The 26,224-nt window shown below is 44.0% G+C and overlaps 1 protein-coding gene across 1 annotated transcript in view; it reads right to left on the reverse strand.

Moving 5' to 3' along the window:
• LOC123767096 (kinesin-like protein KIF14) overlaps positions 1-26,224 on the reverse strand; it is a 474,367-nt gene that overhangs the window by 365,551 nt on the left and 82,592 nt on the right. The window contains 2 exon segments of the mRNA XM_045756600.2: positions 1,104-1,236; positions 23,486-23,740. Of these exon segments, the coding sequence (XP_045612556.2) occupies positions 1,104-1,236; positions 23,486-23,740 (388 nt within the window).

The raw sequence follows: 26,224 nt of genomic DNA on the forward strand, positions 1-26,224 counted from the left end.
TCCGGAGACCTGGAACTTCAAGAACAAGAGGTCATAGATTTAAACTAACAAAACAACACTACCGGAGGAATACAAGAAAATTCACTTTTGCAAACAGAGTGGTAGACGGTTGAAACAAGTTAGGTGAGAAGGTGGTGGAGGCCAAAACCGTCAGTAGTTTCAAAGCGTTATATGACAAGAGTGCTGGGTAGACGGGACACCACGAGCGTAGCTCTTATCCTGTAGCTACACTTAAGTAATTACAACACCACCACCACCACCACCAATCATGTACACCACCACCACCACCAACAAACATTCTCAGGGGAATTGACAGGGTGGACAAAGACAAACTCTTTAGCACTGGTGGAACAAGAATAAGGGTACACAGGTGGAAACGTAGTACTCAAATGAGCAAGCAGAAAGCATTAGAAAGAATTTTTTCAGTGTCAGTAGTTAACAAATAGAATGCATTAGGCAGTGATGTGGTGGAAACAGACTCCATACACAGTTTCAAATGTAGATGTGATAGAGCCCTGTGGGCTCAAGAATGTATACACCAGTTGATTGGCAGTTGAGAGGTGGGACCAAAGAGCCAAAGCTCAACCCCAGCAAGCACAACTAGGTGAGTACACTCAGAACAAGATGATTTGAAAAGGTAATTGTCCACAGTGAGGAGAGTCATGGGACTGGCTTGCCCATTTAGTCTATATTGTGCCAGTGTTATAAAGCTCAGGGCAGCTATTGAGAGAGCAAGTGCAGGAATATTTGTTTTTTCCGACTGTCTTCTTAGAGCTCTTCCATATATCAGCATGTTACAGTGCATTTGAAGAACTAGTATTTCAGGTGTAGAGTTTCATCCAGCAATATTGGCACCACAGATATTGTGTCACTGGTGGCTTACAACCACGAACCAAACACTAATGCAATAAATAATTCTCCATAAATTTCTGACTTATTAGTAACAAAATTATAAACTGAAATTGTGATACTTGAAACCAATTAAGCACATTGTAAAAATATCTGTCTTTCAAGTCTCGAAAGCATCTGTATAAGAAACTTACCGTAACTATTGGATATTACCAGAGAAAAGGACAGTACTGCAATAATAAGTAGACACCTACTTGGCTTTCTGGTGGATTCAGAGAGTGTAAATAATCAGCATGGTGCAAGAGATCGCGACAAAAGCGGGGAATAATACCAGCCGCTGTAGGAACTTCTAATTCAGATTCACTATATGAGTCATCTCCAAGCATCCTAGAAATGAACATATTGGAATTACTGATTACAATTATAAAAAAAAAAAAAAAAAAAAAAAAAAATTAGGAATGTAATGAAACCCCAATTTCTGGGTGAGCCCCAGAGGCTTCCTGAAACTACTATCAATGATTCAGTGCCATACTATTGGGAGCCATCAGTTGCGGAGTTCTATTGGCCTACCGGGAACCACGAGCCAGAATCTGCCCCCCCCCCCCCCCCCAAGAGGCACAGGGATCGATTGCGTATGAACAGTTTACATTTAAAGTTAATCATAATTGCCACTACTGGGGAAGGCACCCAGAAAGATAGGTATACCAAAACAGACTATTGCATGGTTAAAAAGTGAAACCACAGCCCTAAAATGCCAAAAGAACTCCCCCAACAATGAAAACAAACCACCAAAATTCCATAAACCTAAAGCACCAAATTTGCCCCATCTTTTCCCTCATTTAGGGGTAGGAGGGATGCGTACTGGACTGGCCAGCCAGTCCCACCATCAGATCTATGATGATGAAACACACTGATGCCCTGGGGTAGGGAGAGTGTCAGGGAGCCTCCAGGGCTCACCCAGAAATTGGCATTTCATTACATTCAACACTTTCTGGTGGTAACACCATCGGCTTCGTGAAGCTAACTACCCACAGAGAAGGACAAGAAAGGGCACTTATCAGGGAGTACTGAACATCGCCTGAACATCAGGCGATGTCCAGTACTCCGAGTTTAATCCGAGTGCCTCCGCTGCACGATAAGAGACGACAGTACTGTATAGTATTCATCATCAGATCCCGACCAAGAAACAAGCAAGAAACAATGGACAAAGCAACCCGCTCGGAAACCAAAGAGCAATGACATAGGGAGAGAAAGTGCCAAGAAACCTCATACTGTTGCCGGGAAGAAGACTGTAGGTAAGACACCATTAACCCACCTACCTGATTACCATACAGATTGTGATAAATATGCATCAAAGAGTCCAGACACACAGAAAGGAAGAGAATTTCGAACCAGCAAGGTACGTCCCCCCATTAGACCTTCTGAAAGAGGCGGAGCTGCAGAATTTTTTGACTCAAACACCGAGCAAACAGCACCTGAAACCAAGGCTGGGCTGGCCGCCAAGCAGCCAGAAGAACTACTCTCCCCTGTAGGACTACAGATGTGCCAGCACCCAAAGCAACAGCCAGACTGGAAAAAAAAAAGGTAAAGGAACCCCCATCTCGACCAGTCCAGCCAAAAGGCGTCTACCGCAAAGGCCTCGCAGTCGGGAAACAACACCATGTAACGGGACAGACATTGAGACCACGCTGACACAGAGGTCAATGTGCGGGTGCCTGAACATCCAGCAAAGGCAGAGGAAGGAATCGGCATTGACGGTCCATTCAGTAGAAAGGGAAGAAATCGGGACAGACCGTCAGCCAGGATGTTGCACACTCCCCTGGATGTGAATGGCACGAAGATGCAAACCCCGAGAACCCAGGAGGACAACCCACTCAAAGCGACCAGCCCCAAAGAGCCACAGACCAAAGAGATTCCCCCTAGTTGAGGCAATGAACTACAAAGGAACATTCCGAATGGATCCAGATCACTGAGCACAGGAGAATCCAAAGTCTCTGCAGCACATACGACACAGCCGCAAACTTCAGCCACAAACTGCCTGACAAAGGTAAAGAACCCCAGCGACCCTCGCCTGACTGGTGAACGCTGGTCACAAAGCCCCAACCAACAGCCGAGGCGTCTGTGAAAACAGAGGACTGTCCATTGTTTTGCCCCAAGGGACAGCAAAGAACAGTCCACCAACCAGGATGACTCTGGAACCTCATAACACACCCAAAAAGGAAAGGAAGACCCAAACTCAAGAGAGACCGGATCCATAACTGAGGCACAGTCCAGGGCACGTAAGAGGTAAGCCCCAAGGACCTCCCGAGCTTCTGTTGGAGTAACCCAAGAAGAAGGAAACCTTAAGAAGGACAAATACAAAGAACACAAAGGCACATGGAAATGAACCCCTGCAGGTTTGGAACCACACCCAACTCAAACTCATACAGCAAAGGAGGGGTAAAAAAAAACCTCGACCTGCAACAAAAGACCCTTCACAGAAGGCATGAGAGCCCACAAAGGGTCAAACTGAACCCAGGAGCTCCACTCAGACTCCCGCCACGAGCCACGGGAAACCACAGAAGATGACCCAAGAGCAAAGCTCTCATCCATGCCCACTGCCCAGGATGGAAAAGTTTAGAACAAGGAAAAATCCTCGAAGGAAGGGCTCAGCTGGGAGGACCCAGAAGCTTCTGCGAGATCGAGAAGCTCAACTGCCTGCATCAGAACGGGCAAACCCCAAAACTGCTCAAGCCACATCCCAAGCTACACCCAACCCCAATTCCAAAACCCTCAGATGTTTCTGAGCCAGAAGTGGGTGGGGAGAAGAGTGAACTTTGCTCACCAGGGAAGGAAGAGAAGATGCAGACTGAACCATGGTCGAGTTCCGATTTTTGGTGGTAAGTTTTCATTATTGGCAGAGTTCTTTCGGCATTTTAGGGCTGCAATTTCATATTTTAACCATGCAGTTGTCTGTTCTGGTTCGCCTATCGTTCTGGGTGCCTTTCCTGGTGGTGGCAATTATGATTAAATGTAAAGTGTTCATAAGCCATCTCTTCCTGGTGAGCTCTGAGAGGGGCCAGATGGGTTATGGTCTCCAGTAGGCCAATAAAATTCTGACTGATGGCACCTAATTGTATGGCACTGAATCAGAAATAGCAGCTTCAGGAAGCCAACAGGGATTTCCCCAGAAACAAAATTCTGGTTGTTCTGACGAGTCAGGTACAGGATAAAAACAGGGAGCAGGAAGAGGTGACAATGAAGGCCAACTCCATTTACAGTTTCAAATAGATATTGCATAGCTCATGAAAGTTGGGAGAAAACTCTCCAAGCTCAGGGGCTGGAGATCATTCTCTAACAACATAAAAAGTAATCACACAATGCAGCTGTCAAGAAGTGCAATAAACTAAGCATTGAATGTAATGAAATGCCTCTTTCTGACCAAGGACCTGACCTCTTTCTGATATCTTCAGAGAGCCTGAGGCTCTCTGAAGATATCTCGCTGAGATTGACAAAGGGGGTTACATTAGATGTTGGAGTTCTGTTTGGCCTACCAGGGACCAGAGCCAAAACATGGCCTACCTTCACAGAGGCACTGAGAGCAAGTATCAATTCACCACCATATGGAGAAGAGCATCCAGAGTCAGTGAAACTTTACAGCCAACTGGAGTTAACAAATACCAAAACCTCAAAAATGCCAAACAGTTAAATAATTAATTTAAATATATATTACTGCAAAATTCATAGTACTGTATGCCACCACCAGTCGTCCCAGCTTTGGCTCGCAGCCACATTGCTAGCCAGCTCTGGAGCAGATGAACAGCATACCCATGAACCAACTAGCCTGGTAGCGAGGAGGGGAACCAGAAAGCCACCGGGGACTCATCCAGAAAGAGCCATTCCATTACATTCAATGCTGGGTTTCTGGAGGAAGTCCTAATGGCTCCCTGAAGCTAACTACAGAGAATTAAAACAGGACTTACCTGGGAGGAGGAGAGGCAGTACACACAAACTATAGGATCTAGGCCAGGAGCCATGGCCCAAGGCAACACTAGATTGACAGGAACCAGGAATATAAACCAAATCCTGGGCCGCTAGAGCCCTGTTAAAATGCCAAACGCTCCAATACCAAATATCAACCCAGGGTATGTTGGCGAAGACTGCAGCCAATGCAGCATACTTGTAAACATCACAGGCATGAAGGTAGACCGAAGGCAGGCTAGATTTTATGATACTGCGAATGATCTGACAGCTGAGTGGACAGCGCTCGGGATTCATAGTCCTGAGGTTCAGGCTTCGATCCCCAGTGGAGGCAGAAACAAACAGGCAGAGTATCTTACACCCTGATGCACCTGTTCACCTAGCAGTAAATAGGTACCTGGTAATTAGACAACTGCTATGGGCTGTTTTCTAGGGGGGGAGGGGTGTGTATATATATATAATATATATATATATAAAATATATATAATAAAAAAAAAAAAAAAAAAAAAAAAAAAAAAAAAAAAAAAAAAAAAAAAAAAAAAAAAAGAGGCCTAGTCAAGGGACCGGGCTGCGGGGACGCTAAGCCCCGAAACCATATCTGGAGAGCGTCAAAAAGTTAACTAACCTGGCATACATGAACATTGGAATAGGGGGAACAAGGAAACAGTCAAACAGTTGGTAGTCCCCGTGGTGTAGTGGTCAAGACGCTCGCCTAGCATTTCGCGAGTGCTTTGTATTGGGTTCGTATCCTGACCGGGGAGGATTTACTGGACGCATATCCTCAACTGTAGCCTCTGTTTAACTCAACAGTAAAATGAGTACCTGGCTATTAAATGATTTTTTGCGGGGTCGTATTCCAGGGACATCGGATTAAGGATTTGCCCTGAAATGCTACACGTACTAGTGGCTGTACAAGAATGTAAGAACTCTTATACATAAATTTTTTAAATAAAAAAATATAAATAAAAACCAATATGGCGTCCACCGAGTCAAAACTGGTTACCATTAGGTAGCAGCGAACAGCTGCCAGTAGACAATAAGCAATGCACCCCTGGCCAGACCAAACAAGCATAAAATATCAATGAACCCCTCTGAAAGCTAGCAAACTCATTCTCTGCCAGAAAAGTTGGAGAATCTGCAAATGAACAAACTGCCCACCAAGGCCAAAGGAACAAAACCTTCCCTCCAGATTAGAATCAGAAGATCTTCAACCCCTACAGCCAGAGGCAAGAGCCAACACAGCTTTGAGAAAGATAATTTAAGCCAAATGGGAACTATAAAACAAGACAAAAGAGCAAGACCAACACCTTTGATTGTACCTTGATGAGGTCCTGGGAGTTCTACTCCCCAAGTCTTGCCCAGAGCCAGGCTTGACTTGTGAGAGCTTGGTCCAACAGGCTGTTGCTTGGAGCGGCCCACATATTTACTACAGTCTGGTTCGTCTGGCACTTCTTAAAGAAAACAATGCACTTCTCTCTTGAAGATGTCCACTTTGTTCTGGCATTATTTCTTATACTCACTGGGAGGATGTTGAACCTCATGAATGTTCATGCAGTGTTCTCTAATAGTGCCTATGCCACCTCTGTTCTTCACTGGCTCTATTCTGCATTTCCTTCCATATCATTCACTCCAGTACTGGTATATTGTTATTTTACTGTGTAAATTTGGAACCTTGCCCTCCATTATTTTTCATGTACATATTTGATCTCTTATCTCCTTTCTAGAAAGTACATTTGGAGAAAAAGACATGGTCAAGAGGCCAGGATGGCTCAGGATGAACATGAGCTGGCCAGAGGTGAAAAAATGCACAAGACAACTTGTGGAATGGCTCCGAGGAAGAGTTGACGCCAAATACAAGCAACAGCATCTCCTATAACGCAGAGTGCCATGCCACCAGACTGGTCCCGGAACTGAGAGGAATGAGTTACGAGGAAAAGTTAAGGGAGCTGAACCTCACAACCCTGGAAAACAGAAGAGTAAGGGGAGACATGTAACCACCTACAAAATTCTCAGGGGAATTGACAGGGTGGACAAAGACAAACTCTTTAGCACGGGTGGAACACAAACAAGGGGACACAGGTGGAAACTTAGTACCCATATGAGCCACAGAGACGTTAGAAAGAATTTTTTCAGTGTCAGTAGTTAACAAATGGAATGCATTAAGTAGTGTTGTGGTGGAGGCTAATTCCATACACAGTTTCAAATGTAGATATGATAGAGCCCAGTAGGCTCAGGAATCTGTACACCAGTTGATTGACAGTTGAGAGGCGGGACCAAAAAACCAAAGCTCAACCCCTGCAAACACAACTAGGTGACTACAACTAAGTGAGAATGATAAGAGGCGACAGAATTAGGCATGAGATGCCAGTCAAGAAACAACCAAGACAAAGATAGGACAGCCTTAGACGAACCCAAAGAAAGATGACGAGACATAGTGGAAAAACAAGACCCAGGCAATCCCGTACTGCTGCTGCGAGGAAAGAAGTAGGTGGGACACCAACAAACCAGCCACCTGCCCACCATACAAATGGCAATACTGTATACACGTCAAAAACTACAGACGAGGTGGAGGTGGTCAAACCACTAAAGTACATTGTCGAACATATCTGGTGAAAGAGGCAGAACCATCAAAAGATGCCTGGGCTTGTACACTGGGATAGAAGTGCCAAAAACCAATGCTAGGCTAGCCAACAAAGAACCAGAAGGATCACCCTCCCCCAATACAAATGGACAGAACCCTGAGCAACAACCAAACTGCACCTCCACCTTAACCAGCCCAGTTAAAAGGCAATAACTGTGAAAGCCTCATGATCAGTGCCACATAGGAGGGAAAGCACTGGCCAGTGCTTTCCATGCCAATATTAAAAGGTCCACCATGGATCACCCAAACATTTTGCAGACCCAACAGAAGGATGTGTTGTCAACCCGTCTGTGAGAACACCCCTCGTGTGAATCATGTAAAGAACCAAACCCTGAGAAACTAGAACCCAAAATTCTCGAAGCATCCAGCGTCACAGGGCGATGCACCATAACACCACTTGGTTCAGGCAATGAACCACCCAGCCTGTCCTTCAAACAAAGACCCAAAAGTGATTCCATGCACCCATCAAACCCCGTTTATGTACGAAAAATGGTTTACACACGACTCACAACTGATGACGTTCGAATACTTCCGAAACAAGTGCTTCACTGAAGAATTTTATTCGAACCACAACGCTGAAAATGCTTCACCCACGTATCTATATAAATATAAATGGAAAAGTTTGTTTGTTCAAAATCAATAATCTCCAAAAGTTCTTTATCGATTGCTTTGAAATTTTCACAAAACGTTCATTTCGCATTCGAGCAGGTTTTTATATACATACTATATAGATGTCACGTCTGTGATGGGGTAAAAACATGCTGTAAAAAAAAAAAAACCAGCGTTGAATATAATGAAACGCCATTTTCTGGGTGAGACCCGGAGGCTCACCGGAGCTTTACCGGCTGATATGCTAATGTCAGACTTTGGCATCAGTCATGTGTATGGAGTTCTAGGGCCTACTGGGGACCACGGCCAGAACCTGGCCTCCTCAGAGAGGCAAGGGGAGCAATGGCCTATAGAAACCCCCGTGTGGTAGGAAGCATTCTATGTCTGCCATCGACCGGGTCAAGCATCCAGAAAGGTAAGCATTCCAAAACAAACCCCTATTCTGGTGAAAATTGCTACCTAAAGCCGAACTAGTGGATAGAACTCTTCAACAGAAAACAAGGAAACTAGTATGACGTCATATGTCACTGCGCCGCTGTCTGCGCAGCTTCCCCTTCCCTGGGAGGGGGAAGGGGAAGCCCCAGACCTCCCACGCCGGCTATCCACCTATCAGTTCTGAGGCTGGATGTCAAAACACGCGAAAAACCGCCGACCGGAGGGAGGGAGGGTTGCCAGGGAGCCTCCAGGTCTCACCCAGAAAATGGCGTTTCATTACATTCAACGCTGGTTTTCTGGGGGGAGCCCCGTTGGCTCCCCGGAGCTAACTACCCACAGAGGAAGGTCAAAGGGACAGAACCAGGAGGCGGACACCACGCACCCCCCACGGAAGCGAGACAACCGTCAGCAAACGCCAACCCAAGGCGCCACAGCCCCGAAAAGTCCCGGGAGCAACATGAGAACAACGAGCAGCAAGGGCCCCCCCCCCCTCCACCGCACGAACACCAAAAATCCATGCCCGAAAGACCGCAAGGCCACGTCGCCCAGACGGCAGCGAGAGTAGCGAAGCCACGAACGCCACAAGCATGAGGGAAGAACACAGGCAGCTTAGCCGCAAGAACACTGCTGACCACCCGGGACACCATCACCCACAAACCGGGAAGAACAGAACCGGATCGACGCAAAACGCTCTCTGGACCCAAACGCCGTGGCACGCAAACAACAGCGGAGGGCCGCCACTGAACACAAAACACAACACACCCCCGGCCCGACCAACGAAGCACCAACAACCCTGGACCCCTCCAGAACGCAGCAGCCCCACCCCGCGCCAGAAAAGATGGAGACTGCTGCCACCGCTAAAACCGAAGGAGCAAGAAAACTCAGCGACTCAACCCCCAGAGACAAGGCCAAAAGGAAAGAGCCGACGAAAAAACACACCAGAACCGAAGGGGCACTACCAACCGAGGAGAAGACAGAGCACGCTGACCAGAGACCAGGATGGTGCAAGTGGCGCACGAACAGGCGAAGGTGAAACGATGCACAAGGCAGCTTACTAACGGTGCAGAAGCAACACCCAGACCGAAAGCAAGCTGAAGCAGGCTCCGCCAGCGCCGCACGAAAAGAAAAAGAAAACCCCGCAAGAGGACAGCGTACCCAAGCGGAACAGAGCCGGCCGCTATGATTGGTAAAGACAAGCTGCACAGTACCCTGCGCCCCACCAGTGCAAAACTGCCCCTTACTCTAAGGCGAATAAGGGAGACAGAACACCCTGAGCACACAAAGAGCGGCCGAAAACCAAGCAGTAAACGGCCAAGCAGGGGCAGGACCCAAGGAACTTGTGGAAGGTGGCCCCAAGCCCCAATGGGCAGTACTTACAGGGCACCTAGGGAAGGGAACCCTAGGCGCATGCAGCCCGAGTACTGGAGAATCACTCCCGGCTCACGCACCACCTAGAAAACAGACACCACACTCTAGGTACAGTGCTGAAACAACCACTGGAGCCGGAGCACATAACCGGTGCCTATAGCATCAGCCGAAGAACTGATGGGTGGATAGTTGGTGTGGGAGGTCTGGGGCTCCCCCTTCCCCCTCCCGGGGAGGGGGGAGCTGCGCAGACAGCGGCACGGTGACGTATGACGTCATACTAGTTTCCTTGTTTTCTGTTGAAGAGTTCTATCCACTAGTTCGGCTTTAGGTAGCAATTTTCACCAGAATAGGGGTTTGTTTTGGAATGCTTACCTTTCTGGATGCTTGACCCGGTCGATGGCAAACATAGAATGCTTCCTACCACACGGGGGTTTCTATAGGCCATTGCTCCCCTTGCCTCTCTGAGGGGGCCAGGTTCTGGCCGTGGTCCCTGGTAGGCCCTAGAACTCCATACACATGACTGATGCCAAAGTCTGACATTAGCATATCAGCCGGTAAAGCTCCGGGGAGCCGACGGGGCTCCCCCCAGAAAAACTGTGGTTTTCATGTGAGGGAACTCTTCACTAACTCTTTACCAATTGCTTTGAAATTTTGACACTACGTTGCATTCGAATAGACGCGTGTTTTTATGTACCTACTATATACATCCCTCACCTGTGACAGGAAAAAACTTTTTTTTTAAAAAACAGTGCCATCTGTTGGACGTAAGGGCTGTAATCTCCAAAAGTTCTTCACTGATTGCTTTGAAATTTTTATTCAACGTTTCATTCGAATAAATGTGTGTTTTTATATACCTACCTTGAGGTTATCTTGAGATGATTTCGGGGCTTTAGTGTCCCCGCGGCCCGGTCCTCGACCAGGCCTCCACCCCCAGGAAGCAGCCCGTGACAGCTGACTAACACCCAGGTACCTATTTACTGCTAGGTATAAGGGACATTCATGGTGAAAGAAACTTTGCCCATTTGTTTCTGCCTCGTGTGGGAATCGAACCCGCACCACAGAATTACGAGTCCTGCGCGCTATCTACCAGGCTACGAGGCCCCCCTACTACATATATGCCACACCTGTGACGGGTAAAAACATTTTTTTATTTTTTTAAACCAGTGCCCTCTGTTGCATGTAATAGCAACACGCGCTATACTGAGTATGTTACGATTCCATTTCAATATTTACGATTGCATTGACAAATTGAATTTTCATAGATTTCAATCGATTTTCATTTTGATTTAATTATTTTGTGTGACATTGCAATGGAATTGAGCTGTGTTGTTTGCCATACCGTTCATTTTGTGAGTATAAATATAAATGACGTGCCTGTGACAGATAAAAACATGCTTTTTTTGAAAAACAGCACCATCTGTTGCACATAAGAGCCACACACGCTATACTAAATACGTTACGATTCCATTTCAATGTTCCCAATTTCATTGATAATTTGAATTTCCATAGATTTCGATTTATTTTCGTTTTGATTTAATTATTTTGTGTAAATAATTACGACATTGCTTTGGAATTGAGCTGTGTTGTTTACTATACTGTTCATTTCATGAGCATAGTTTATTTTTTTATTTTTTCATTTATTCATTTATTTTTTAACTGTTTTCTTATATTTCAATGATGGGAACATCAGATCATTTGATATTCCCAATTTTCTAATGGGAACATCAGATCATTTTGGAATGCATTGGACGAGGGAGTAGGGAATGGTGGGGAGGACGAGGGGACAGGGGAGTGGGGGATGGTTGGGAGGACGAGGGGATGGGGAAATGGGAGAAGGTAGGGAGGGGGAGGGGAGAAGGTAGGGAGGGGAGAATGGTAGGGAGAACGAAGGGGGAGGGGGGATTGGGAGAAGGTGGGGAGGGGGATTGGGAGAAGGTGGGGAGGACGAGGGGATGGTGGAGTGGGGGAATGGTTAGGAGGACGAGGGGATGGTGGAGTGGGGAATGGTTAAGACGATGAGGGGATGCTGGAGTGGGGGATGGTGGGGAGGACAAAGGGACAGAGGAGGGGGGGGGGAATGGTGGGGAGGACTGGGAGACAGGGGAAGGTTGCCGAGCCACAGCAACGCGTTGCCAGGTACGGCTAGTTACAAATAATTGCCAACAGAACCTAAATACCTAACCTATATATGCACAGTATGCTATTATAATATTAATTTATATTTGAGAAAATTCATGTTTTGAATGAACAGCATGTACAAATTTATGAATGTGTCTGTGAGGTCAACCGCTGGATGTAATGGACTTGAGTCGAGGACGGGTTGGAACCACCAGGGAGCAGTCAGAGTAGAGCCCAGACACAACGTCTGGATGGAGCCGAATCCTCCTCAGGGTATGCCACAGAACTGCAACTTTGCTTTTCATAATGTTCGTACGAGGAAACAGGAATGACCATTGACCCAGGGTGGCCTGATGATAGGTTGTCACGAAGTCCCAGTAAAGAGTCAAAGCATCTGAGAACACATCAAGCAATGTGAGAGGATACCAACAAGGAATCAAACCTTGAAAAGACCAAAGCCCGTCAAGACAAGGGCCAACAGAGTGCAGGTGGGGGTCCAAACCCACCAACTTTGCAGTGGCGAAACGGATGGAATTGCAGAAACCAGAACTACACCAGGAGCCAAAGTCCGCCCAAGGTAAAGACAATATAGGCCGAGTTGAGGCTCCTGGACAACCAGAACACTAATTTACAAGTCACCAGGGCCAATCCAGCACCAGATGGCAACGAAGCTGTAGACGGCACGAAGCCACCAGAGGCAGGGAAAGGGAAGCCAACAGGGAGTCCCAAACAAGACCCAGTTAAGTCCAAACCTGAGATAGAACCAATTGGGACTTTTGCCACCTCACCAGGTACCTGAACTTGGCAAGCTAGGAAAGAACCACATTCCTGGACTTTCAATATATGGCCTTTGACCCCAAACCAGCCAGTCATCAAAGTTGGCCAATACACAAAACCCTAGAAAGTGCAGCTAGGTCACATTCACCTGCACTAGCGTGGTAAACTTATGGGAAGACAGATTCAAACCAAAAGGAAGAACCGTAATGTGGTAAGCTTGATGCCCGACCACAAAACCTAATCAGTCCCTGAACCTGGCATGAACACGGATGTGCCATTATGCATCCTTGAGGTCCAGGAACACCATCCAAGCTCCAGCCTGTAAAACTGGGCACACTTGAGCCAAGGTGGTCATGCAGAAGGCTGGACAAAGAATGAAAGTGTTCAAACCCGTAAGATCAAGAGAGTACCATAGGTTTGCCGAGTCCCTCTTCAGGACCGGAAACAACTGGGGACACCCACCAAAGGCATGAGCTCAACTCAAACCCAAGCCAAGCCCATGCCCATGTAATAAGCTCAATAGAAAAGATGCACATGAAGCAAATACTAAAACACATAACAGAATACAAAAGAAATGGCCCTCACAAGAACAAGTCCAACCATGGCCGGCACTTATCTTAAAAGTGTTGGGGCTTACCATGTCTAAAAGATCCAGATAAAAAACTACTTTGCATCTTATACATGTCGTCACAGCCAATGTGATGTCACCGATACGTGTTCGTCAGTGCAGGAAGCTTTCAGAGGCAGTTGTGCGGGCGATTCAAGCATTGCGAGTTGCGAAATATATTTTCATAAATTTTTTCAATGCTTTCTAATTAATTTTTTTATTGCCTGATGCACATTTCTAGTGTTTACAATATGTACACAGTAGAACGTTCATAATGTTCCAAGGAAATGTGATACATGTATCACTGTGTCTGTAACACTGTAAAGGTGTTTTGCTTAGTTTTGTGTTTAATATATACATAGAGATACACGAGTCACAGACAAGATTTGAGAGGCGCCATTCTGTCGGCCTGAAAGTCACACCTCTAGAGTGTTAAGAACCACCAAGTGACCAAGGTAAGGTCGTGTGAAGTTGACCTTGTTTCTGCTAAGCTCATAATGGCAGGCGGCTAGCCGGGGGAATCCTTCAAACAAGCCGCTGGTTAAAGTGTGGCTTGGTAGATGGCCTGGGGCTATCTACTTGTGGGCGGAGTTAGCTAGTTGGTCCCCAATAAATACTCAAGGAGCTATAGATTTGGGAGGAATAGCAATAGGAGAGTAGCCCAGCAGAGCAGAGCAGAGCAGAAGACAGCAAAGCCAGGCAGGTTGTCAGCCAGACGGGGGAACTTTGTCAACTGCAGACCCTCCCCACCTCTCTATCCAGCTATAGGCAGACACTTGGCAAGTTGAACATGAAAGGTGACTTATTTCATGTGCTAAGATGATGTGTGATCTCTAGGGGCAGACAGCTGTAGTGACTCTCAAAGTTCTGTGTGGTGGCTCACATTGTTTATCTGGACCTAATGAACCTTCAGTTCGATTGCTTGAATTCTGATATTTATCATGCTAAATAAATACTTGATTCACTTACTATTAATTTGATTTTAATTGTGTTCCCGAGACCTTGGAATTTCTGGTATATAGCCAGCTTGAGTATAGAATACTCTTGAGATTATTGAATTAGAGAATCTTGCATGGAACATGATTCCAGTTGACACATGCTAATAACATCTTTGATATACAGACAAGTTCCATTCCTTGTCTTGTATGTACTGACTAGAATGGATGGTGGCAGCAACTCCTACTTCTCTTTTCTACTTCTACTTATCTACCCTTCTACCTCCTACTCACTTCCTACTCCCTCTCCTCTCCCTCCGCCTCTCTCCCCACTTTCCCTTTCACCTGACGATCCTCCTTACTCCTTCCACCTACTCCTCCCTTCTCTCTGCCTCTCTCACCCCGAACCCTCACTCATTACTTCATTATCTATTTCTTTCGGTTCTCTTATACGTTTGTGGCAGTGAAATGTTCTAGAGTTCTCTAGAGTTGCGGGTAGCTGATCAAGTTACAATGTCTTGTGGATGTAGCACCTAGGTAATCAAATACCTAGGTTACAAGGTGTTGAGCTGGAGAAGTTGCAGTAGGAACTTTGGGGGAATTCTAGAATAGTTAACTAGGGGCAGGATAATGGACAAAAGAGCTATTTCCCCCCCCTCCCTCCCTTTACATGTCCACAACAAAAATTTTTTAAGTAATCTCAAAAATTTTTTGGTTGATATCACTAAACATTTTTGGTACTTTCCAAAGTCGATAATTTAGATCAACATTTGCAATGTTTTTAAAGTGTAGGCACCGTAGAAATATCAGAAACCTGTCTCATGACATGTACTTGTTGAATACTGGGCTTGGAACAGCACTATCTTTGTTACAATAATCCTGTATTATGTGTCATGGAATGTTTCATAAGCAGACACAGAGCCAAGAATACACGTCTCAGCCACAGTGGTGTCCTTACATCCTGTCATATGTGAAGCAAGAAATAAGCCACATGCAATAAGTTGCAGTTGCTATGCATACCTGTTGGTTTCACCAACAAGAAGTTGCATGAAAGGCTCATCAAAATAAGTCATATAATATTCATGTTCATTCATATCTTCACCTGTATATGGGAAAGTGGTTGCAACACCAACATCAGTATCATCAAATTGTGATTTGTGTGGTACAAAATTCAGTCCTCCCTCGCAAATTCACCCGTGCTCCTTGTACTTGCACCATCACTGGTAATAACCACCACCATCAAGGAAGCCACTAACACACTGTTCATCTATGCTACTTTTATCAGACGCATCATCACTGAACCCAGAAAACGATTCATCTATAGTATCACTTTATTCAAAAATTGTAGATGACACGGATGGTGATGATAATTGCGAAAGTGATGGCCTGGGAGCCCGCAGCCCGCCTGGCACTCACCCTTTGCTGGATACGCTCGTTGTATCATCCTCATCCATGCCATATCACTTGTATTTGACACGTGTGTTAGGTCTTTATCGTGCCTTGCTACATCAATATCACTACCCTTATCTTCTTCAAACAATAAATTCTGAATTTCACCGTCAGGGAGCGATCTTTCAACACCATGTCCGACAGGGGATCGAGAGCCAGAGGAGCGTGCACCATCCATGGTTGCTCACTCAGAACCGAGCCAACCCCCAGTCCTGGGGCATGCTTGGAATTTTTTTCAAGATGGCTGCCTCTCACTGGAGGTCTTAGGTGGCCATCTTGTACCCAACCTACCGCGCGCACGTTCTGAATCTTACGATGTCCTAAAATCTCTTACGAGTCGGGTGACGCACCGCCATGTCCCGTATTTTGCTAGGTGGCAAAACATACTCACAGTGCAGCTGTTAATTAACACTTTTGCTCTCTGATGATGCCTATTAGCGTCATAAGTTTTTCTCCCTAATGTAATCCGATGACTATCGAGCGCGTCATCCATTAAAATATTTGTAAAAATTTTCATCCGATCAACTTCTAGGTGGTTTCAAAATGAGCGCCATTGTCCTCCCACTCTCCTCCATATGCCGCATGGCATTCTGGGTCATCAGGCCATGCAGTAGGCATAGTGCTTTGTTTATCATGTCCGTGACCGGAGTGCCACTGGCTCGCGTCCCAAACTTGTGCAAATCTCAGTTATTATCGGCATATATATATTGGTTCACGTGTCTTTCACACACATTATATATGTTATACAATGGATCAGGGTCCAGGGCAGAGCAGTTCCACGCCGAAAACAGCAAAGAAATCAACCAATAACTACAGATGTAGAATACCAAAATGAATGAGAAAGGTGAAACGAGTATACATATTTAGGCGTCACTGCGCGCTTGCCCGCACACTTGGTCCATGACCTCTAAGTTGACCGCGCGCATGTCGGGTGAGCAATAGTGTTAACATGTGGTGTTTGTTTTATTACTGCTACCTTTCTGGGTGCCAAACCCTGGTTGATGGCACACATGGCATGCTGCCAAACACATGGGGGCTTCTATAGGCTATTGCTCCTCATGCCTCTCCGAAGGGGCCAGGTTCTGGCTCGTGGTTCCCGGTATGCAAAAGCTCCACTCGACTGATGGTATGGTCTAATACATACATATCAGCCAGGTAAGCTCTGGGGAGCTTACCTGGGATAAGCTCCCTCTGGGGTAAGCTCTGGGAAGCTTACCTGGGGTAAGCTCCCTCTGGGCTAAGCTCTGGGGAGCTTACCCCAGAGGGAGCCTCCGGGGCTCATCCAGAAAATGGCGTTTCATTACATTCAATGGCGGTTTTTTCTGGATGAGCCCTGGTGGCTTGCTGAAGTGCTCTCGCTGAGATACATCTATGCCAATGGGTCAAGTCAGATGCAGGAGTTCTGTTATGCCTACTGGGGACCAAAGCCAAAGTCTGGCCCATTCACAGAGGTGCTGGGAGCAAGTAACAGGTTGCCATGACACTGGGAAAGCACCCAGAAAGTCAATGAAACTTTATGGACAACGGGAGAGTTAACAAAGACTAAAGCTACAAATGCCAAGCAGCCCAGCAGATGATTCACACAGAACAATAAAAAATAAAAAAATTTGAGTGAAACCCTTACTGACTACCACCACCAGATTTCCCTGCTTGTGCACACAACCAAATTGTTGGAAAAGTTCTTGTGCTAATGTCCTGTGTAATGATACTAAAATTTCTGAAGATTCTGATGCCAATTCCATTAAAAAGTTACAATTCCAATACAGTTATCGATTGGAATTGTTGATTCCACTTCCTTTAAAAAATGTAGTTGGACTACATATACTATATTTTATGTAGTACTGTATATACTATATTTTATATATAGTACTGTATATACTATATTTTTTATACAGTACAATGGGTTATCTTGAGATGATTTCGGGGCTTTAGTGTCCCCGCAGCTTGGTCCTCGACCAGGCCTCCACCCCCAGGAAGCAGCCCGTGACAGCTGACTAACACTCGGGTACCTATTTAATGCTAGGTAACAGGGGCATAGGGTGAAAGAAACTCTGCCCATTGTTTCTCGCTGGCACCTGGGATCAAACCCAGGACCACAGGATCACAAGTCCAGCGTGCTGTCCGCTCGGCCGACCGGCTCCCAAGTCTGTAAGTCTGGGGCCTCGACTTACGATGCTAATCCGTTCCCAGAGACGGATCGTGAGTCGAAATATTGTAAGTCGAAGCGATTTTTCCCATAAATAATAAAGGGATTTGAATTAATCCCTTCCCCACCCTCCAAAATATTAACATACAAATACATTTTATACTGAATACAGTACAATGTTTTTTTTTAACTACAATACAGTACCTAAGTTTATCTTACCTTTATGGAGGGCTCTTGATGGCATATGGAAGATGGTGAGGAGGGGGGAGGAGGTGAGTTGTTACTGTTTGGAAGGGGAGTCCCCTTCCATTATCACATCAGGCAGTGATGTTTTCTCTGGTGTACTCTCTCTCCTACGTTTTGCCTGAATACCACTAGGACCTGGTTGTGGTTCAGTACTTGTTTGTTTCACTCAAATTTGTCAAGGGACATTTGTTTTTCCCTTCGTTTTAACATTTGTTGTAATGATGCATCACTTTAGCACCATAATGTCCTTTTTCTTAGCCAGTATGGTGGATATTGTTGACTGAGATTTGTTGTACTGCCTAGCTAGTCCAACAACCTGCACACCATCTTCATATTTACGAATGATCTCTTGTTTCTGCTCTGGTCATCCTTACATGGGATCTCATATGTTGACCCTTACCACTGACTTTCCTGGGACTCATGGCGTGATATATAATAATAACTTTATGTTCAAAATGCAAAAGATCACCACAAAAGCGAAATTTCTTATAGGCGCAATCGTCACGAAGCGGGCAGCTGTAGTAAACTGAGGCAGGTCGGCCGCGTGACCGGGAACCATGCGCTCGGTTGACCTGAACGTGTACCAACAAATATCGTAAGTCGACGACACCATCGGATGTCGAGTCGCATTTTTCGATGAAATTTACATCGTAACTTCAAATTATCGTAAGTAGGGGCAATCGTAAGTCGAGGTGCCACTGTATTCTATATTTTATATACTGTAGTATATAAACTAAATACTGTACAGTATAGTAAAATATAGTATTAACCCCTGGGTTGTGCGGCTATTGTTCCCTACAATGCTGTGGTGCACTGGGAAAAAATTAATTGCTAAAAATTTGTGTTGCTTTAAATATTGTTAAAATGCTTTTCCTGATCATGGGGGAAAAATATAAATAAAATTTTGTAAGGAAGTTTGACCATTAACACTATTGCGCTCCCGGCAGAAGATTCTTTAACTTTCCCCTTGTGCGCCGAGCATTTCGGGCGACCGCGTGGCAACACTGAAATGTTTATACTCTTTTTCGGTCTGCTGACCTTTGTTTTCCATGTATGTATTTAAATTTGGTATCAATTTGTTTGCAAGAGAATGCTCTAGAGGAATATATATATAAAATTTCATCGAAGCCAAGGTGAGACCCGCCACAAATAAAAAACTATGGCGATCATTAGCCGTGAGCGCCAAACAGTGATGAAATGTGTACGCTCTTTTTAGGTTTGTCAACCCCAGAATTTTTCTACGTCGTTAATTTTTGGCATCACTGTGATCACAATACAATTCTGTACACAGACATATGAAAATAAAGTACAAAACATGGGCACGCCTCACCCGCAAGACCGTGGGAAGTTGCCAAAGGGTTACCCGCTACTGCATGCCCAACTGCACATCGGCTACACCCCTACTGAAAAGTTTATACTCTGTGTTTTTTACCGTAATTTTCGATGTACGTGTTTAGTTTTGGTATCAATGTGTTCTCAATGAAATGTTCTAGAGGAACATATGTATAATATGTCACTAAAGCTAACGCGATGCCGGCACCAAATAAAAAACTAAGTTGTTTTTTAGCCGTGCACTCCAAACAGCGCAAACATGTCGCTTCTCTTTTCAGATTTATCAAGTCCAAACTTGTTCGACATCATTCTTTTTTGTATCACTGTGATCGCAATAAAATTCCCTACAGACATATGTATATAAATTAGACAACATGGGGGCGCATAACCCGCAATGACCCCTAAATTCGCCGAAGCGTTACCCGCTAGAGCACACTCATTGCCACACAGTTCTTGAACCAGTGATGTTTATTGTGTACATAAATGATCTACCAGTTGGTATACAGAATTATATGAACATGTTTGCTGATGATGATAAGATAATAGGAAGGATAAGAAACTTAGATGATTGTCATGCCCTTCAAGATGACCTGGACAAAATAAGTATATGAAGCACCACTTGGCAAATAGAATTTAATGTTAATAAATGCCATGTTATGGAAAGTGGAATAGAAGAACATAGACCCCACACAACCTATATATTATGTGAGAAATCTTTAAAGAATTCTGATAAAGAGAGAGATCTAGGGGTGGTTCTAGATAGAAAACTATCACCTGAGGACCACATAAAGAATATTGTGCGAGGAGCCTATGCCACACTTTCTAACTTCAGAATTGCTTTTAAATACATGGATGGCGATATACTAAAGAAATTGTTCACGACTTTTGTTGGGCCAAAACTAGAATATGCAGCGGTTGTGTGGTGCCCATATCTTAAGAAGCACATCAACAAACTAGAAAAGGTGCAAAGACATGCTACTAAGTGGCTCCCAGAACTGAAGGGCAAGAGCTACAAAGAGAGGTTAGAGGCATTAAATATGCCAAAACTGGAAGACGGAAGAAAAAGAGGCGATATGATCACTACATACAAAATAGTAACAGGAATGGATAAAATTGATAGGGAAGATTTCCTGAGACCTGGAACTTTAAGAACAAGAGGTCATAGATTTAAACTAGCTAAACACGGATGCCGAAGAAAAATAAGAAAATTCACTTTCGCAAACAGAGTGGTAGACGGTTGGAACAAGTTAGGCGAGAAGGTGGTGGATGCCAAGACCGTCAGTAGTTTCAAAGCGTTATATGACAGTGCTGGGAAGACGGGACACCACGAGCGTAGCCCGTGGTGTCCTGCATCCTGCAGCCCGTCCTCCAAAAATGGGGTGGTAAATGTAAGGAGACAAATAAGTGCAATTATGTACTATTCATAGCAGTTAGGAATTGTACTTATTTTCACTTAGTATTAAATCGTACTGTCAAATATATTGTGAATATTTGAGTTTACCTGAAAAACTGAATAGAAAACCACAACCTCACCTAACCGTCTTAGTTTTTGAAGATAATAGTTTTATTGCTTCTTAATTACAATTAGCACTTAACCTATAGCTATATTGATATTACAGTTTTATAAAACTAATAAAACAAAACTTAAATATAACAATAAATTGTAAAATAACTCAGGATATTTTAAAATTTTGTATAAAATCTATATTGTTTAATAAACCAGAAAAAGAAATTCCTGATATTTAAAACTTGTGTATTGCAAATCGAAATTGAAAACTTCATCCTAAAATTCTAAGTGTCTTAACAGAAAACGGGGAGAATTCAATCGGGGGAGGGAGTTGGGTAAATGTAACAGCCCCATAAGTGCGATTATGCACTGTTTATGACAGTAAGATAGTGTACTTATTACACTTGGTATTAAATCGTACTGTGAATTCGGAGGATGGGTTGCATCCTGTAACTACACTTGGGTAATTACCAGGCCGGTGCAGCCATAGAAGCCGGATAGAAAGAGGCCCACTGGTCAGACGCAGAGGCTTCGGCCGGGGGAGGAAACTAATGCCTCAGTCGCCACATTGGAAGGGGCATCCCCGAGGCTGCCTGAGTCTCAAGACCAAGTAACCCCTGCCCCAACTCCGAAACCCTCAGATGTTTCGGGGCCGGAAGCAGGGGAGGGGGGACCAGAACGTACAACGGGAGGGGAAGGACCAGGAGGTGCGGACTGATCCAGGGTCGAAGCGACCCCCATCCCCAAGTCCGGGTACCTATAAGCAAAACGAGGCATCCGGGTGACCAACCAACCTAGCGCGCTGCAACAAACAAAACCTAGAATGCAACGCTTGTGCAGCCTGTACCCGAAGATCATCCATAGACTGGGTAAATTGAGTCACCAGCAAGCAACAGTACTCACAGGACTCGGGGTCGAAAGTCACCAACCCAACAGGCTGCATGACGAAGGCAAAAACAGTGAGGATCGCCCTGTGACAAGGGGACCGAACAACCCTCAACCTCGCACGAAGCAAGGGGGGACCCCGGGGTCACATCCATCGGACCCACACGTTCCCTAGGGGATTCCCAGGGTCCTGAGCGTTTACTTGAAGAGGACTCGCGCTCAAGTAAACCCAGGCAGGGGATTGCTAACCGGCGCTCAAAACTACCAAACAAACTGTCTAAAGCTGAACCCCAGGGACCCAGCAGGGGACACCACCAAGTATGAGGGCGAGGTCAAAAACCAGTGGCAATGAGGGCAGAACCCCCTACCAAGGCAAAAAGAAAAACAAAACCCCGCAAGAGGACGCGTACCCCAAGGCACAGAGCCGGCCGCTGTAATAGGTGACAACTAGCTGCACAGCCCCCTGCGCCCCTACCAGTGCGAAAACTGCCTCTTACCCTAAGGTAAACTAGCGGAGACAAAACCCCCCCCAAGTACCCAAAGAGCAGCCGAGAAACCGAGCAGTAAAACAGGCACACAGAGGCAGACCTCGAGGAACTTATGGAAGGTGGCCCCCCAAGCCCCAAAGGCAGTACTTACAGGGCACCTAGGGAAGGGAACCCTAGGCGCATGCAGCCCGAGTACTGAGGAATAACTCCTGGCTCTCGCACCCCTGGAGAACAGCAGCCACACGCAAGGCACAGTGCCGCAAAAGACCGGAGCCAGAGCACACAACCGAGCCGATAGCATCAGCCTCAAGAACTGGTGTGTGGATCGCCGGCGCAGGGGGGTCTAGGGCTCCCTCTTCCCCCTCCCAGGGAAGGGGGAGCTGCGCAGACAGCGGCGCGACGACGAATGACATCATACTAGTTTGCTTGTTTTTGTTTGGAGAGTTCTATCCACTCGTTTGCCTTTTGGTTGCAATTTTCACCAGAATAGGGATTTGTTTTGGGACGCCTACCTTTCTGGGTGCCTAACCCGTCGATGGCAGACATAGAATGCTTCCAATCACACGGGGGTTTCTATAGACCATTGCTTCCCTTGCCTCTGAGGAGGGCCAGGTTCTGGCTCGTGGTCCCCGGTAGGCCCATAAGAATTCCGTACACATGACTGATGCCAAAGTCCGACATTACCCGGGGAACCGTAGGGGCTCCCCCCAGAAAATATGATAACACTAAAATTGTCCATTAACTACTTTCATTTATAATCAGGAATCATCCCAGTGCTCCTAAAATGTTTAACACATCTTTTCTTTTTTTAATGCTGAATAACTTTTTACATTCATCTTTAATGATCAGCTAGTCACAAATATCAGAAACTTTCTTACAATGGGAACACACCACTTATTGTACAAGTCCTCACCTAACATTATACTACCAATATTCTAATTATTTCAAGTAGTTTTACATCAGCATGACTGATGAGTATCTTTAAATACTTAACTTGTGAACTACAATTTATTTTCTTAAAATGCATTGACATAATCCATATTTTCATCAGTATTCTTAGAGGAAATTTAGCATAATAATCACACACCTTATTTGAAAACATCATTTAAAAACCTCTGCAAAATGCTACTCACGTGTAACTCTTTCCAGAACCTGTCTGGCCATATGCAAAGAGACAGGTGTTGTAACCTTCATAAGCCTTCTCCAATAGAGGTTTTGCCAGGGTAACATACACATCTTCTTGAGAAGCATTATGTGGATGAAGGACACCACTAGAGTTAAAGCAGTGGTCATAGCTGAAGGTATGAACAGTGCCACTGTCACTCGTAACCTTTATAGAGTTCCCCACAACATCAACAATATTTCGCACATCTGGTGTTGACTGTTCTCTGCAAAAAATGTACACTCTTAATGCTTATTTCAATCTTAGGAAAAAATATAAACAAGTGAAATATACACACACCACACCTCATGGGAAAAATTATTCAGAACTCGAAAAGCCTTCTGGAACTAATGTAAGCCTAAGTCAGTCAGGCACGTCAAGTCAGGTAGTGCAATGAAAAAACCAGCGTTGAATGTAATGAAACGCCATTTTCTGGGTGAGCTGAATCTCTTCTTGTGTGGGACCATACAAAGCGATCTTTTCAAGACTACCTTACAAATTGATCTTTTCCTATAATCTTTTCAATACTACCTTATGCTTTTCAAGCTTGGTTACATACAACCTACAAGTTCTAAAGCCAAGGGTGTACGTGAGTGCGTTATTTGCAAACACTCAGAATGAAGAAACAGGAAGCGAAAATTTAACTGTACCTGGTGCATTGAGAGCGAAGTCGCGCTGTGTACCATGGGCTATTTCGTTGATTATTACTCACTTCCGAAGTACTGAGTGTGTAATACAGTGTTACTGTGTAAATAGTGTGTGAAACTGTACATATTGTAATTTTAGTGAATTTTTAGGAGGTAATATTGCGACAATAAACATTTATTGTGGACACATTACTGACACATCTATCACAGTTCCATGGAACATTATGAACGTTCTACTGTATACATATTGTAAAGGACACAAATATGCATCATATACGATAAAAAAACAAATAAAACCGCATTGGAAATACATAAAACAAATAATTGAAATATATATTTGTGGCAACACCCGGTGCTTGAATGGCCCGCGCGACCGTGTCTGGGTGAGTCAAGCACGGGCGACCAGGCCCTGATGACGTCACAGCACATCTTGTCCATGTCCCTACAGCTAAAATAAGTGGAATTTGGTACTTATTTTTATATAGACATGTTCAGGGAAGGGAATTTATCAGTTTACGAAGAAAAAAGAATTTTTTGGAACACTTCATTTCATGCGCACCGGGGGAATTTCTCAATAAACTCCGCACAGCACGGTGGTTATGGAACATATAATCTCTTCCCACAACCAGACCATCACCAGAGAAGTCTTAACAAAAAACACAGATATCATCGATAGATACAGCGATAAAAGGCGGCTTGATATCTGCGAGGCACTAGACATTAAGAAGTCGACACCAGCAATCGACAGCCAATTAATGAACAACTATATTCTACCCACTTCAAGACTCCGCACCAATATAGAAGCATCAAGAAATATGGGCCAATAGGCCCTTTGCAGTTACTTCCATTCTTCCCTTTAACTTACAAAATATTATACCCATTGTTTCGTGTTCTGTCTTGTGTTGAAAGTTTGTTTTCACCTCATCCAAAACTGTTGTAACATATCACCTCACCCAAATGCAGGTATAAAATCGAAGCTGTTTAAACTCTGTTCAGTTATAGTTATGTGTGTGTAAACTAAAGCCTTTGAAAATGTAATAAGTTTTACGAAACGCGCTCAAGTGTCGCGTCAGACTAGAAATAAAAATGAATTTTGGAGAATTGATTTTTCAGTTACCATCAACAGTGAAAAAAAATATAAGAAACATTGAGAAAATTCGTGTTAGAATTATTAATCTTACTTTTTCGGTCATATTTATTAATATATGTCTACAGGAAAGACTGCTACCAAAATAAATAAAATAAAATAAAATAAAATAAAATAAAATAAAATAAAATAAATAAATAAATAAATAAATAAATAAATAAATAAATAAATAAATAAATAAATAAATAAATAAATAAATAAATAAATAAATAAATAAATAAATAAATAAATAAATAAATAAATAAATAAATAAATAATATATATATATATATATATATATATATATATATATATATATATATATATATATATATATATATATATATATATATGTCGTACCTAGTAGCCAGAACTCACTTTTTGGCCTACTATTCAAGGCTCGATTTGCCTTATAAGCCAAGTTTTCCTGAATTAATATAGTTTTTCTAATTTTTTTCTTATGAAATGATAAAGCTACCCATTTCATTATGTATGAGGTCAATTTTTTTTATTGGAGTTAAAATTAACGTAGATATATGACCGAACCTAACCAACCCTACCTAACCTAACCTAACCTATCTTTATAGGTTAGGTATATATATATATATATATATATATATATATATATATATATATATATATATATATATATATATATATATATATATATATATATATATATATATATATATATATATATATATATATATATATATGTCGTACCTAGTAGCCAGAATGCACTTCTCGGCCTACTATGCAAGGCCCGATTTGCCTAATAAGCCAAGTTTTCCTGATTTAATATATTTTCTCTAATTTTTTTCTTATGAAATGAGAAAGCTACCCATTTCATTATGTATGAGGTCAATTTTTTTTTATTGGAGTTAAAATTAACGTAGATATATGACCGAACCTAACCAACCCTACCTAACCTAACCTA

Source organism: Procambarus clarkii, chromosome 53, assembly GCF_040958095.1.
Source record: "Procambarus clarkii isolate CNS0578487 chromosome 53, FALCON_Pclarkii_2.0, whole genome shotgun sequence".
NCBI classification, from domain to species: domain Eukaryota; kingdom Metazoa; phylum Arthropoda; class Malacostraca; order Decapoda; family Cambaridae; genus Procambarus; species Procambarus clarkii.